Source organism: Leiobunum rupestre, chromosome 10 (assembly GCF_980474605.1).
Source record: "Leiobunum rupestre chromosome 10, qqLeiRupe1.1.hap1, whole genome shotgun sequence".
In the NCBI taxonomy this organism is placed as follows: domain Eukaryota; kingdom Metazoa; phylum Arthropoda; class Arachnida; order Opiliones; family Sclerosomatidae; genus Leiobunum; species Leiobunum rupestre.
In genome coordinates this window covers 25,612,805-25,627,179 of record NC_143393.1, presented here as the reverse complement: position 1 = coordinate 25,627,179, position 14,375 = coordinate 25,612,805, and the positions used below count along the sequence as shown (strand labels likewise).

The 14,375-nt window shown below is 36.2% G+C and overlaps 1 protein-coding gene across 2 annotated transcripts in view; it reads left to right on the top strand.

Moving 5' to 3' along the window:
* Window positions 1-8,248, top strand: part of LOC149925202 (macrophage mannose receptor 1-like) — a 72,130-nt gene extending 63,882 nt beyond the window's left edge. For both annotated transcript variants that reach the window (XM_090161106.1, XM_090161107.1), the window contains 6 exons: window positions 2,802-2,861; window positions 2,929-2,958; window positions 5,693-5,734; window positions 6,710-6,760; window positions 7,153-7,185; window positions 8,033-8,248. In XM_090161106.1, the coding sequence (XP_090017232.1) occupies window positions 2,802-2,861; window positions 2,929-2,958; window positions 5,693-5,734; window positions 6,710-6,760; window positions 7,153-7,185; window positions 8,033-8,199 (383 nt within the window). In that variant the 3' untranslated portion in view covers window positions 8,200-8,248. The remainder of the gene's footprint in view (window positions 1-2,801; window positions 2,862-2,928; window positions 2,959-5,692; window positions 5,735-6,709; window positions 6,761-7,152; window positions 7,186-8,032) is intronic.
* The last annotated feature ends 6,127 nt before the right edge of the window (window positions 8,249-14,375 follow it).

The following is a 14,375-nucleotide window of genomic DNA, read 5'->3' as shown; positions in this document are numbered from 1 at the left end:
GGGTTTGCAGTTGGCCGACTTTGTTGGGGTAACCCTGATTTTCGAGTCGAAATGTCCTAATGGCCAACGGCAGTTTTTCGGTCGGGTGATCGAAGTTAGATTTTTTAAAACCAGCTGATGGCCAACTACTGATTTTCTTTATGGATAATAGTAATTTTGTCTGCAATGTTGGTAAGTTGCCAACGGTAAAATATATATTTTTTTAATTTCCTGAAAAAAGCGATGTTGGTCAACAGTTGAGAATGAGATCTCTGTGAAAAATGCTCTTCAATTTACTGTAGGACAACAGATGGAAAAGTAACGGTTTTTTATTCGACCAACCATATAACCAATCGGGTTAAAGTTGGGGAAATTGTAGATATGTTCTCAAATCGAAAAACTAATGTAATGATGTATAATAAAGTCAAGTAGATGTGCGTCATGTTTTACATGAATTATATTGAGCGTTTATAAAACCAAAATGTTTTAGGGAAATTAAAAAAGGGGCAATCCGAATAAAATACGGCAGAGAACCAACTCAACGACTCATTCCCAACTACAAATCAAGCACTCCCAATCTTGAGGTCGGACACTTGCCATTATTTTGTACGGGATTTCGGGATTTTGTAGAGATTTTGGCGATTTTATCATTACTTTTTGAAGTGATTTTGGGATTTCAATGTTAATTTACCATAGCGAGAGTTAAAAGATTTTGCGATTTCAGACAAAGTGTACGGGATTTCGGTAAATGTCTGACCCCTCGCTCCCAATTATTGTATATTATTTTATGGTCGGGGAAAAGTCGGCATAATTAAAAATATATTATTTAAAATTATCTAAATCTTTCAAACATTAATATACAGTTTTTATTTATTAAATAACATTAAACTACTTTCAATTAATCGCGATTAATTTAATTAGTAAATTAGATAAACGACAGTCGGGAAAGTACACGCTTTCTGGTTGGTAATACGACTTCGTTGTTTTTTATAAGTTGGGTATTAGTCGCACTACATAAGTATATGTATTTGTACCCCGCTGCTCCGCACTACAACTGAAAACCGACTCCATCGCGTACCCAACTACACGCCTCTTACTCGACTCTAATCCGACTGCCTTGTGCTGCTAGGGGCGTGGCTAATTTCAATAATAGGTCCCACAAGCCAATTTTATTTCTGTTAGCTAAATCTTGAAAACCTCGGTGCGTAGATTACGAATATATAATTTATTTTGACCGGAAATGAATATTTGATTTTTTAAATTTATACGGAAGTTTTTGTTAAAATAATGTGCATACAGTTAATGAACACTGCCATTTCTCTGAAATATATTTTGAAAAACTTATAGGTTACATATAGGATTAATAAAAATAACTTGTTACTTCCCACAGTTAACAATAAAGTGCTGAACAATAAATTCGAGGCATTTTCAAACTATATTAAGAAGTTACACTCGAATGCAACATTTATTTCGGAGATGAAAACTGGTCTTTTTTTTTATTCGATTGTAAAGTGTGGTACAGTTCAGTCCTATCGCCCATCTGATTAATCAGGGCGAGATATGAGTAACGGCCACGCCAACGGGGAGATACGTGGTGACACCTGTGGCGGAAGTATTTCGACTACCCGTTGGGGGATTGGTGGTCGTCCTCACACGGCCATCCACAAACTCCGCCTCCCGGATGCTTGGGATAACGGGAGTGAGCCACTACTCCCGGCTGAAAACTGGTATAAAGCGAAAATAAGACCGAGGATTTTTTTTAAATACAAAATCGCCAAATTATAATTGTTCTTCCTGTCGATTTGTCAATTGGTTCATAATCACTTATAAAGCGAGTCTCGACTTTATAAAAAAAAAGTTTAAAAAAAGACAAAACGATTCTGGAAAGTGCTTCTAGGTGGAACCATCTTCAGGAAGCTGTTCGAACTTCTTCTGCCAACTGTTATTGGCACATCGTACTAAAATACAGAATAGCATATGGGTAAAATAATGCCAGAGATTCCACCTACCGTAATATTTGTAATTTACACTACCCTCAAAAATAAATGTTGCCCCCTTAAATGAAATTTTTATTTGCCCCCACCTCACCCCTCAATTTAATCCATTCCCCCTCAAAGAATATTATCTGCTCCTCCATCTTTATTAGTATTTTTAACTTATATTTGTTGAAATTTTCCTTTTGGACCACTTGTCTTTGTCGAAGGTTTAGATCGTTATTTATAGGTAACTATTTCTGAATAAAATACAAGTTGTAGAATGGTCTGCTTCAGAAAGCAAGGTTTTTTTGGTTGAACACCAAGAACCTTTCACGGCGCCACTTATGTTAATTTTCGAAATAAGGTAAAAGAAAAAAATGCGCGAAATAATACCATTGCAATATTTTTAGACTTTTAAGGATGGATCGGAGTATATCCACATTGCTAGAAACCTAAAAGTGTAACTGTCATGTTCCGCTTTATAAGTGTATATTGGGAATTTAGATAAAGGCACACTTTACCTTGCATTTTACCTAAAATACAACATAAGGGGGTCATTAACATCGAGCCATTTCTATAACGACCACATTTTATGTGAACTTCAGAGTAGGTCATCAGGCTTCGGGCGCTCTTTGCAGGGATCCCTGGCTATGTTCAAAGGGGCTAGCGTAAGCAAATTTGCTTTTAAATCGAGTATTTTCCTGGCTATAGAGGCGCTGCTGTTTTGAGGTATACGTCACTCTACGCATATCCTAATTACCTCGACTATTGAACGTAATTATAGACTACAAAGTAGTTTTTAATACTCAATTATTTTCGTTTTCTCTTTTATGTGACGAATAATAGTACTTAAAGTAACGACTGTTTCCGTTCCGGTAACAACCGTCTCTCAAACTTCGAAATCGAGTAAGTGGATGATTTGAACTCGCGGCAGAACCATATTTCATATTGTTTATTCCTGACTCTTTTTCAGGTCCTCAAGACACGACACTTCCGCTGTCAAGTAAGTATTTGAATATTGAAAATCGATCAGAGCAAAATTTAACAACAATGTTTCACTACTCCCCCTTTAACAATACAGGAAGTTTTTGTTCAAAACATTGGTCCGATATCCTGCTTCACACTTTTCTAATTAAAATTGGGCATGAGTTTATAATAATTATTCCGAACCTAATTCACTTGGTATGACTTGAGTATGGATTTTAGTTGGCGTCTCTCGCTAGAGAGCGTAATATGCCAACGGACCAACCTAAAATATTTTACTCAGTGATCCGCTTTGGCCAAGAAAGGAGTAGCTAAAAGAGAAAGGGTTTATTGATTTAAATCTCAAAGTTATTTTAGAAACCAGAATCTAATTTTGAGATTTCAGTTTACGATTTTAGTGTCTATTTGGGTCTTTTAGGCTGATTTTGAGGTTTCGAAACTGATTTTTGGACAGACTTCGCGATTTTTAAAACATTAACTTAATTTCAAATCACAGTCAAACATAAATTCTGCTCCGTAAAAAGGAACCACATATGGACTGCATGGCCAAAGATGATAAGATTAGCGAATAAGTAGATTAATCCATTACGAAAAGGGATAAAAAAGCTAAACCCTAAACAAATTTGAAGAAATTTAAAAACTTGCTAATAACTCGTACCGATAGGTCTTCGAGCAAACAAAAAGTCTACGCGAAACTCGGACCAAATAGATCTTCGAGTGAAAAATTAAATTAAATAAATTAGCCAGAAATTCCAACGGTAGACCGGTTTCGTCCTAGTTAGAACTCATCAGTACCGTGCGGGAAATCTGGCTCGCGAATATTAATCCGAAAAGAGAAGCTAAGCCTAAACATTAAAAATTTCAAAACGAGTTGCGTAGCAACGGAAAGCCGAATAGGGGAGAGTGGTGGAGAATAGTATATACGAAAAGTAATGTAAAAAGGAACCACCTATGGACTGCATGGCAAAGGATGATAAGATTAGCGAATAAGTAGATTAGTCCATTATGAAAAGGGATAAAAAAGCTAAAGTCTAAACAAAATTGAAGAAATTTAAAAACTTACACTAATTTTGCATCTTTTTGTTTGCTCGAAGACCTATCGGTACGAGCTTTGTGTAAGTTTTTAAATTTCTTCAAATTTGTTTAGGCTTTAGCTTTTTTATCCCTTTTCATAATGGACTAATCTACTTATTCGCTAATCTTGAAATGAATCATTTTGTACTAATCTAGGAAGAGCTCGTATCTTCACTTTTTTACGTAATCCGCATACTTTCGCGTATTTTCGGCGTACTTGGTGTACTCTTCGCGTTATATTGGGGTACTCTTCGTGTAACCTCGGCGCACTTTGCGTAATCTTTGTACTCCGTGTAATCTAAACGTAATGTTGACGTACTCATCATAATTGTTCCGTAATCATGACGTGCTCTAACAAGGAGACGACCCGAGGTGTTACACACCGATTTTGTTCAAACTCGGGGGATTGGTAGACCTTCATGTAACTTGAACAAGTTGACAAGCTTGCCAAAATATACCTCTCCTCGGAAGAGTTTTTAATTTTCAGTGGTTCTGCGGTAGAATGCTCACCTGACGTGCAGGAGGGCTCGGGTTCGAATCACGCCCGGTACTAACGCAAATTAAAAATATTTATACTACACCCAATGACAACAAAAAACGGGCCGTTTTGGAAAAACCTTTTTCCTAATTCTAAGAAACTGCGTACGCAGCGGTTACCCTTTGCCCCGAAAATGCGAACGCGTTCGCAGGCCTGACAGACAGACCCACAGACAGACAGACACGGTGGTTGTATAACCTCTCCTAGGGTACAAAGTCCCCTCAGAGAGGTAAAAATCCTAAAGGGAATTTATTCAATGGGCAACGGTTTTGCCATTTTTTTTTGTTCACATTTTTTCCAATTTAAGCCATATCGGTTCATTTTCACCCATTTGGTTCAAATTGATCAAAATGTGATCAATTTTGATTTTTTTTCGTCAATTTTTTTATAATTTTGGTATTTTAAAATTATTTCAATTTTTTAAAATTTTTCATCCATCAAAATCCCATGTTATTTTCAATAGGAAAATTTCTATATTATGTTGTCAAAAACATTTTTCGTTGCCATGGCAAAACCGTTGCCCAATGAATTAATTCCCTTTAGGATTTTTCAAGTTACCAATCCCCTGAGTTTGAATAAAATCGGTGTGTAACACCTCGGGTCGTCTCCTTGTTAGAGCACGTCATGATTACGGAACAATTATGATGATTACGTTTAGATTACACGGAGTACAAAGATTACGCAAAGTGCACCGAGGTTACGCGAAGAGTACCCCAATATAACGCGAAGAGTACACCAAGTACGCCGATAATACGCGAAAGTATGCGGATTACGTAAAAAAGTGAAGATACGAGCTTTTCCTAGATTAGTACAAAATGATTCGTTTCAAGAAGATTCTGATAACAAAACTCATCGCGTAAACTTTTAGAAAACTCCAATCCCAAAAATTCTATATTATGTTGTCAAAAACATTTTTCGTTGCCATTGCAAAACCGTTACCCATTGAATAAATTCCCTTTAGGACTTTTCAAGTTACATGAAGGTCTACCAATCCCCCGAGTTTGAACAAAATCGGTGGGTAACACCTCGGGTCGTCTCCTTGTCAGTGGTCCGCCCCTCGGGTCTTATACACGCTTTAGAAAACTATAAAAATGACTTAATTCAATGACTTGATTCATTTTTGTTTCTGCCGCAAATATAGTTACAACGAAGAAGCCGGAATTAACAACTGAGGAAAAAACAGGTTAGTCACTGTTTTATTTTAAATAATACGATCTCACTAGTTTCGTAGTTGTAAATGTTAAATCCGACCATCTCTTAGCAATTTAGCTATCACGAATTTGCCTTTTCTGTTTACATATAGCCATCATCCATGTAGCGTCCAAATTGCTGAACCTTGTCTATTTTATAACCTCAGTTTATTCACTTCCGCTAACAAATTTTGAGACGTGCATCTTTAATCTAGTTTCAAACGAAAAAACACGCGTCTCTAGAAAATATAGGTAAAAAATAGCCAATAAGGTGGATGATTAGCACCTTCGACTCGTAGAAAGAGCAACCGGTTTCGAACCCAGCTTGTGGCACTGGGTGAAAACTCAGAACAGCTTCTACGGTGGTGAAAAGTGAAAATACATAATAAAGGTGAAATGTGTAATGCCCGGAAAATGCTTGCGGAAAAAAATGTGTTTATAGGTCGGAAAATCTAAAGTTAATAAATTAAAATTAAGAATTAAATTAATATTAAATACCTCAAGTTAAATTTCACGAATTGCTATGGTTATTTGGCCAAATTAAGCGTCGTTTTTCCTTTTGGAAGCATTTAAGCATAGCTAAGCGAGTATAGATGGTTCCTAACGAAATCTTGGCGGCAAAGTGATGTAGCATATTGAACAACTTAGAACAGTATAATTAGCGTAATAAAAATATTATGACAATTTTATTTACCGAACTTTTTTCCACACTGATTCAATCTCACCCGGGTTTTACTTGGACCTTAAATCGAACTGTATTATCATCTTTGGTAGTATATAGTATGTTTCGCCTTGGGAATATTTAGACGCTATTAGACTCTGTACTGAACTAAACCTTGATTGCGCAGTAGCTCTGCAAATCAGTTCGGTGACTATTTTGGCAAATTTTCATACTTTTTTAAATGTTTTTATGTAAAATATATACATGTATAAACTATTTAATCTTGTCATGTTTTTTACTTCTTTAGTTTCTAATAAACAGACGACCCCTGCTCAGACAACCGAACACGAAGCAACAAGTAAGTACGCAACAGCTTACTTCACTCATGGACTAATTATAGTACTTCGTACTATAATTAGTCCATGCTTCACTTCACTTTAGATATTAAAAGCGCCGCTCCTAATAGTTACCATTTCTGTTAGGAAATAACTAAATTTAATTATCATACTTCTCTTTCAAATCGTCCTTTTAAAAAAGCCACTACCTTAACTAAAGCATTTTTCTAACTTATACAATTGGACGACTAGTTTCGCGTTTGCAAAAACGCGAAACTAGTTGTCCAATTGTATAAGTTTACGATTTAAACTGTATTGTGTAAATAAAGTTGTGTTTCTAAAATTTTTAAACTGAGTTTATACACAAGTCGCTTTACATATATTTCTACTTATAAATTATATTTTGGTATTTCAGCCCAAGATGTGAAAGGAAAGGAAAAAGAGTCGCGTAAGTATTTTCAACCAAGTGTGCCATCCTAAAGTCGTCTTTTTGAAAGTCAAGATCACCATTCTCAAGGTCGAGATATCCATGATTATAGTGGTCATTTTTAGCCCCTCCCCGTGATGAGAAAGAATAACAAATGGAAAGACCCCACCCACAAATACGTCACAAATATTCGAACTTCCGCTCATTTTTAATACCAATATAAACCTTAAAACAGGTGTTTCTAGGAAATATGGGAGGTCACGTGTAATTTTTGTTTCTACGTCACTAGTTATAGCTATTGAAGATAGAGCACGCGCTCGTGTCGATAAATATATTGGAATTTGAAGTCCACGTGCGAAACGCGCGTGCCAATAAAGTACTAAAAAAGCTTAAACTCGTGACGTGGAGAAAAACATTTTATACTTTTAATTTCTTATGTTTTATTTTATGGAAACACCTATTATTCAAATACATTCAAAAAATTATTCAAAAAAGGACGGAGTATTAGAGTTAGATATTATCAGAAGTTCATAATTACCCCTTCGTAGTTTATTATGAACATTGATATTAAATATTAAATATAAAATAGATTTGAAAATGTCCCCCTTTAAATTAGGCCAACATGTTCAGCGGTTGGCCTACCACCAGGGTATTAAAGTGGGACAAGCAGAAAAAAACCTAGGCCTTTAAATAGTAAATGTCAATCCTGAATCTAAAAATGTGTATATTGACAATAAACTAAAATAAAAAGGTAACTACTATAAACATGACGGTCTTGACCTTCAAAATGGCGATCTTTAAATTTGCGGATCCCTATTTTAAAGCAAATTTATGAAAAAAAAATTATTTTCCAATTTTCCACCAACAGAGAGCCCCGTAGGACTCGGTGGAGGAGCGGTGGCTGGAATTATCATCGCGGTACTCGGATCCATCGCCATCGTGGCCGGAGTTCTCTTCTACCTAAAAAGGAGGCCTACGTGTAGTCTGCCGACATTCTGGAAAAAAACAAATGCCTATTCGAATGATGTAGAGTGACGCAATTATAACATTCGAAAAGACGGAATAAAATTTGATTTTTCCTGCGTGTGCCTCGTTTTTTTAATATCGTTGACGTCGGAGTGTAGCACGCTGCTATTCTATTGATATATTTTATACTTATAATTATCGTTTTCATCGTAAGCTGAAATGTAAGGGAGTTGAAAGTGTTTTGATAATAGCAAGAACGTATATATGTATAAGAACGTTGAACGATCAAATTGACGCCTGGTGCCATGATTCAATCGGTTACAGAATAACTCCGCCCAATAAAACGGCGTGCGACGCCCGCTAAAAGTTAAAACCGTTTCTAGTTCAATTGCGCGCTGCACGCGGATTTTAGGGCGAAGTTATTCTGAAACCGATTAAATCATGGCCCAAGCGATGCCTTTTGTTCAACGTTCTTATACATATATACGTTCTTGAAAATAGTTATTGTTTATGACGCCGCCCCTTTAATCGAAACACTGACTCACATGGTAGGTTGTTCGTAGGCAGTACAATCAATTTTCACCTAGATACGACTAAAAATGTCATATAGGAGAAAGAAGTGCTGGCTGAACGTTGAGATTCTCTAGGCAAGCGTTTCATTAAAAACCATTATAAAAAATATATAGTTTAATCTTGGACTTGGTCCAAGATTTAATTATCTTCGGAATAGTCTCACGCCATACGTTGGGGTCTAGTTTTATTATATTTATTTTTTTGTATAATTAAATTGTTAAATTTAGTATTTCTTGAAGTTTCACGAGCTAAATTAACAATGAAATTGAGCTTTTCAATAACTAATTATAAATGTTTTCTCGTCAGATGAAAACTTTCTTACCACCGATACTAGATGGCACGTACAAGCAACAAAAACCGCACCCCACACAAGGAGAACGCCATCCGTCAAAAGCCGTGCATTTTCTTATGTACATTTTTCATTGGTTAGACGTTTTAGTGCCTGCTGCCGTCGGAGGGGGAAAATTAGGAAATTGTCTTCCCCCCACCTGTAAAACGTTCAGCGTAAAGGTTCGTCCAATGAAATTTGTACACATCACTGCCTTAGCGTGTTTAAAGGCTAGCTGTGTTCTCCTTGTGTTTGTTGCTCCTAGATGGCACTATGCAATTCGGTAAATGGATGGATTTCGTTTTTTGAGAAGAGCTTAAGTAGTACATCTCGCTAAAGGGACTGGAAAGTACACTCCCGTTGGTTTCTAGATAGTTTCATAACAAAGAACCATTCGTCTTTTACAAAGACTATATATTTTAAAGTTTTTAGATACGTTGTGTTATATGAAGTTAACTGACCTTTACGTCTCACAGTGGCCTAATTACAAACGGTTAATTTTCCGCTCATCTCTTTTATGAACAAGAAATTTTCCGCTCATCTCTCTTATGAACGAGAAATTTTCCGCTCATCTCTTTTATGAACAAGAAATTTTCCGCTCATCTCTTTTATGAACGAGAAATTTTCCGCTCATCTCGTTTATGAACGAGAAATTTTCCGCTCATCTCTCTTATGAACGAGAAATTTTCCGCTCATCTCTCTTATGAACGAGAAATTTTCCGCTCATCTCGTTTATGAACGAGAAATTTTCCGCTCATCTCTCTTATGAACGAGAAATTTTCTGCTCATCTCGTTTATGAACGAGAAATTTTCCGCTCATCTCTCTTATGAACAAGAAATTTTCTGCTCATCTCTCTTATGAACGAGAAATTTTCTGCTCATCTCGCTTATGGACGAGAAATTTTCCGCTCATCTCTCTTATGAACAAGAAATTTTCCGCTCATCTCTCTTATGAACGAGCGCTTCTCAAGCATTAGAAAATATAAAAGTGGAATTTAGCGACTCTAGCTCTGACAAGATTTTAAAGTTACATCGTGAAATTATATTAGCCACGAAAAATGCACTCTGTTATTAACCTTTGGTCCCCTCTTTAAAAGTGACCATGACCAATGAAATAACCAAAATAAGTCTTCATATAAAATAATTCCAACTGTCTCGCCCCCTGCCGAACACTGCTGCCAAAACTTTGATGACATGTTTGGTAGTATAACAAAAAACAAGTTGTAAGTCCAGTAAAACCAACTCAATATTGGACTTTGATGGGGATTTTATGGAAGCACCTACTAGCGGCGTCGACTCATGGATATGACGCGTCACTTGGAAGTAGCATCCTTTCAGGTAAATAAAGATTTTTAAGATATTATAGGGACGAGGTGAGTGCCATGTGATGAGACGTTTCAGGGATTTTCTGTAAAAAGTACTTCAAAGATTATAGGGTTGCTTAGGAAGGACTTTAAAAAATAGGGAAATTTAAGGTATTTCAGGGTTGCCACCATTTTTTTGAAATTCTCTGATCAGTTTTATTGATTTTTAGTATAAAGGTTCAGGTTATGTTTTAAAGTGTTGGTTGTACGAAATTTTAGCTATGGCTAATTAATGATTCATTAGAAAGAGCAAACATTTTATAGCAAGTACAGAAAATTTCATCAAAATCGGTTAAGTGGTCTTTGAATTATTATATACAGGGTGTCTCAATTTGCTCGATCAGGCCATTTTTCTCAAAATGTATTTATGCTAGGGTTCTGAAATTTTCAGGGTTTATTTGTTAGGTATGGAAGGCTTTCGTTACCAAATTTCAGAAAAATCGAACGATTTTGTGCCGTTTTGGAAAATTTATTTTTTCACCGGTAGTTGTCACGCAAAATGTTTCAATAGAAAAGTTGTAGGGCATAGTCGAAAGTGTAAAAATAATTTTGGTTCGGTTGAAAAAGACCTATTTTTCACTGAGTTTGGAGGTCGGGGGAAAAACAAGTTGTACTAGCAGGCAATAGCCTTTAACGAATTGTAGGTAACATGCATTTCAGTTATAAGATTTCGAAAAATAAACAAATAATAATTAGCCCAAGTGACAAATGTTTTTTAATGACTTCTACAAAATGTTTTCAAAAATGCCACCTTCTGATGCAATGCACAAATATGCACGATGTTGCATATTGCGAAATGCTCCCCGAACCATTTCTGGAGTCACCCGGCGACATGCTTCGATGATTCTTTGTCGTAAATCTTCAACGCTCGTCACAGGTGTTTGGTATACGTAGTCCTTTACGAATCCCCAAAGAAAAAAGTCGAGTGGTGTTAGATCAGGGGATCTTGCAGGCCAACGAACAGGACCAGTTCTTCCGATCCATCTTCCTGGAAACTCGTCGTTTAGATATGCAACCACGTCACGATATTGGTGAGGTGGCGCCCCATCTTGCTGGAACCAGATGCGTCTGTACTCGGCCAGAGGAATGTCGTCCAACACGTTGGATATTTCATTTTGAAGGAACTCCAAGTAGTTTTGACCGTTCAGACGATTTGGCAGGAAGAACGGGCCAATAATTCTGTCACCTAACAGACCAGCCCACACATTTAAGCGAAACTGCACTTGGTGGCGGTGAGGAAATCCCCAGTGTGGATTCTCGTAGTCCCACATATGTTGGTTTTGACGGTTGAAAGGCCCATCTCTTCCGAATGAACATTCGTCGGACATCAGTAGTTGATCGTGAAAATCCTGGTGTGCGTCAGCCATGAGGCAAAACCAATTGCAGAAGTCGAGTCGGCGCTGTCTATCACCGTCATGCAGTCCTTGGTGAAGTGTCGCTCGATAAGGATGAAAATGGTGTCTTTTGAGTGTTCTCCAAACGTAGTTTCGATCCAACCCTAAGTCAAAGCTGGCAGTCCTGACGCTCGCTCGAGGATAGGCGACGAAGTAGGCAAGTATGGTGTTTTCCATGTCGATGTCCTGGAGACCACGACCACGAAACCTCGGATTGATATTACCCCAGTTGTCGAAGTCGCGGACCACTCTAAGAACCATCGTATGACTTGGTCTGCAATTGGGAAATCTTCGTCTAAATAACTGACTTACTAGAGTAGCATTACGACGACCTTCTCCGTAAAATAATTCTAGCATATGAGCGCGCTGATCTCGAGTGTAAAGAGGCATACTGGACAACAATTGGCCAAGCTGAGGTAATGTTCTAACTTTGAAATGTAAACGCTTTAAATACTACTCGGACAATTGATATTTCACGTTAAAAAACAACAAAAGAAAAATAAGCGTAATTTTTGGTCTACAAATCTTTGTTTGATGATCTTACTCGTAACCACGTCGAAATGGAAGACGCGGTCTTTATCTACTTTGTCTAATTAGGTGTTGAACGTAATAATTTTCTTTAACAATAACTTTTTGCAGATCTGATTATTAACTACATAGCTGAAAGCATAAGTTCCCTAAAATAAATGTACATGTGTGTTGTGATTATGTACGATTGTTTACGTTAAAGGCTATTGCCTGCTAGTACAGCTTGTTTTTTCCCCCGACCTCCAAACTCAGTGAAAAATAGGTCTTTTTCAACCGAACCAAAATTATTTTTACACTTTCGACTATGCCCTACAACTTTTCTATTGAAACGGCACAAAATCGTTTGATTTTTCTAAAATTTAGTAACCAAAGCCTTCCATACCTAACAAAAAAAACCCGAAAATTTCAGAACCCTAGCACAAATACATTTTGAGAAAAATGGTCTGATCGAGCAAATTGAGACACCCTGTAAAGAAGTCGAATTGGTGGACGAGTTTTTCGGCGAATTTCCAGACTTCTAAAATTCTTCTCGGCACCCATGACGTCAGAAAATGCGAAGCTAATTGTCTGTAATACATTTCTTTACATCTGGGATTAAACGCGGGTTGATTTAACACCCAGGAAAAAGTCCTACGCGGTAGTAATTGAAATAGGCATACACAAGCCTACGTAGTAGAAAAACGATATGAAACGGAAGGCTCCTTGTAAATTCTTCTTAAAACGTCGGGTCGCGCGTGCCGCGTAGCGCGCGCGTAAATTTTTTTATTTCGATAATAAGCCTAATATTATGATTAAAAACCTCTGGTTTGAAAACTTCTACAAGTAAACAGAATCCTTCCACTTCAGTTCCTTCTATTTTAGGAATAAACCTACAGCTTTGATTTGCCCCAAATTGCTACGGAGGAGAGAAATTCGCTGAAAATTTCAGGATTTTGGGGAGCGAAAAAGGTCAGTTTCGGACTCAAAGTTAATACACTTAGGCTTGGAAATTTGTTTCGACAATGACATTTTTGGAAAGAGAACGTCCTGGGCTTCAAAACAAGCCCGCATTCATTCGTTTTTATTACTATCGATTTTTCGTGCAACCAACACTTTAAATAAAAAACCTTTATATTGCAACAACATCGAAATATGACCAGGACGTTTAAGGAACTGAATAAAAATCACAGCATTAATCACAAATCTATGGAAAAATTACCACAAATAAATTAAAATTCCTTAAATTTTTACCATGCCGTGTTGATAAAATGTTTTGAAATATTTGTTAATAAATTTTTAATAACCTCATTCGACATTCGTATTTACATTTGTGTTGTTACGAAAAAACGCGTGTGGATAGAAAACGGGTTTTGCGATAAACAATGCAGATTTGGAAGAACTGTAACTAGAAACGTAGAAAAGGTAAAATACGTTAAATTTCAGTAAGAATATTTGATGGCACTATTAATTTGGAAATTATAGCCCAGAATGCATTTTGGTTAACAGAAAACATGTACAGCCTCCATTTTGTGATTACCCCCTTAACCTGAAAAAGGGAGGAAAATTGGACTAATAAAGGCCGAGGGGCATGGTTTTGGATCAGGGTCCACATATTTTATATTCACCTGATTGCATTCTATGTATAACATAATAATATGAAATCCTTAAAAGTTAACTTTCTTTAAAAATTATTTAAAACAATTATTAATTTTAAAGCAAAAGTAATTTAAAATATCCTCTATTTAACACAAGCTTTAAAAATGAATTCACAACGTCCGGATTTCTTCATTTTTTAATTAAACCTTAGAAGTTAAAATAATTCGAAAAAAGCACTATTGTACAATAACAAGTTTCCAAAAGGCCAAAGATAGTCGGGAGTTTTAAGTCCATTCGTGAAAGAGAACACAATAGTAATTTATTTTAAATTTATTATTAACATTAATTTATTTTTAATTTATTCCTAACATTAATTTATTTTCAATTTATTATTAACATTAATTTATTTTAAATATATTCGTAACAATTATTTACTTTAAATTTATTCTTAACATTAATTTATTTTTAAATTATTCTTAAGAT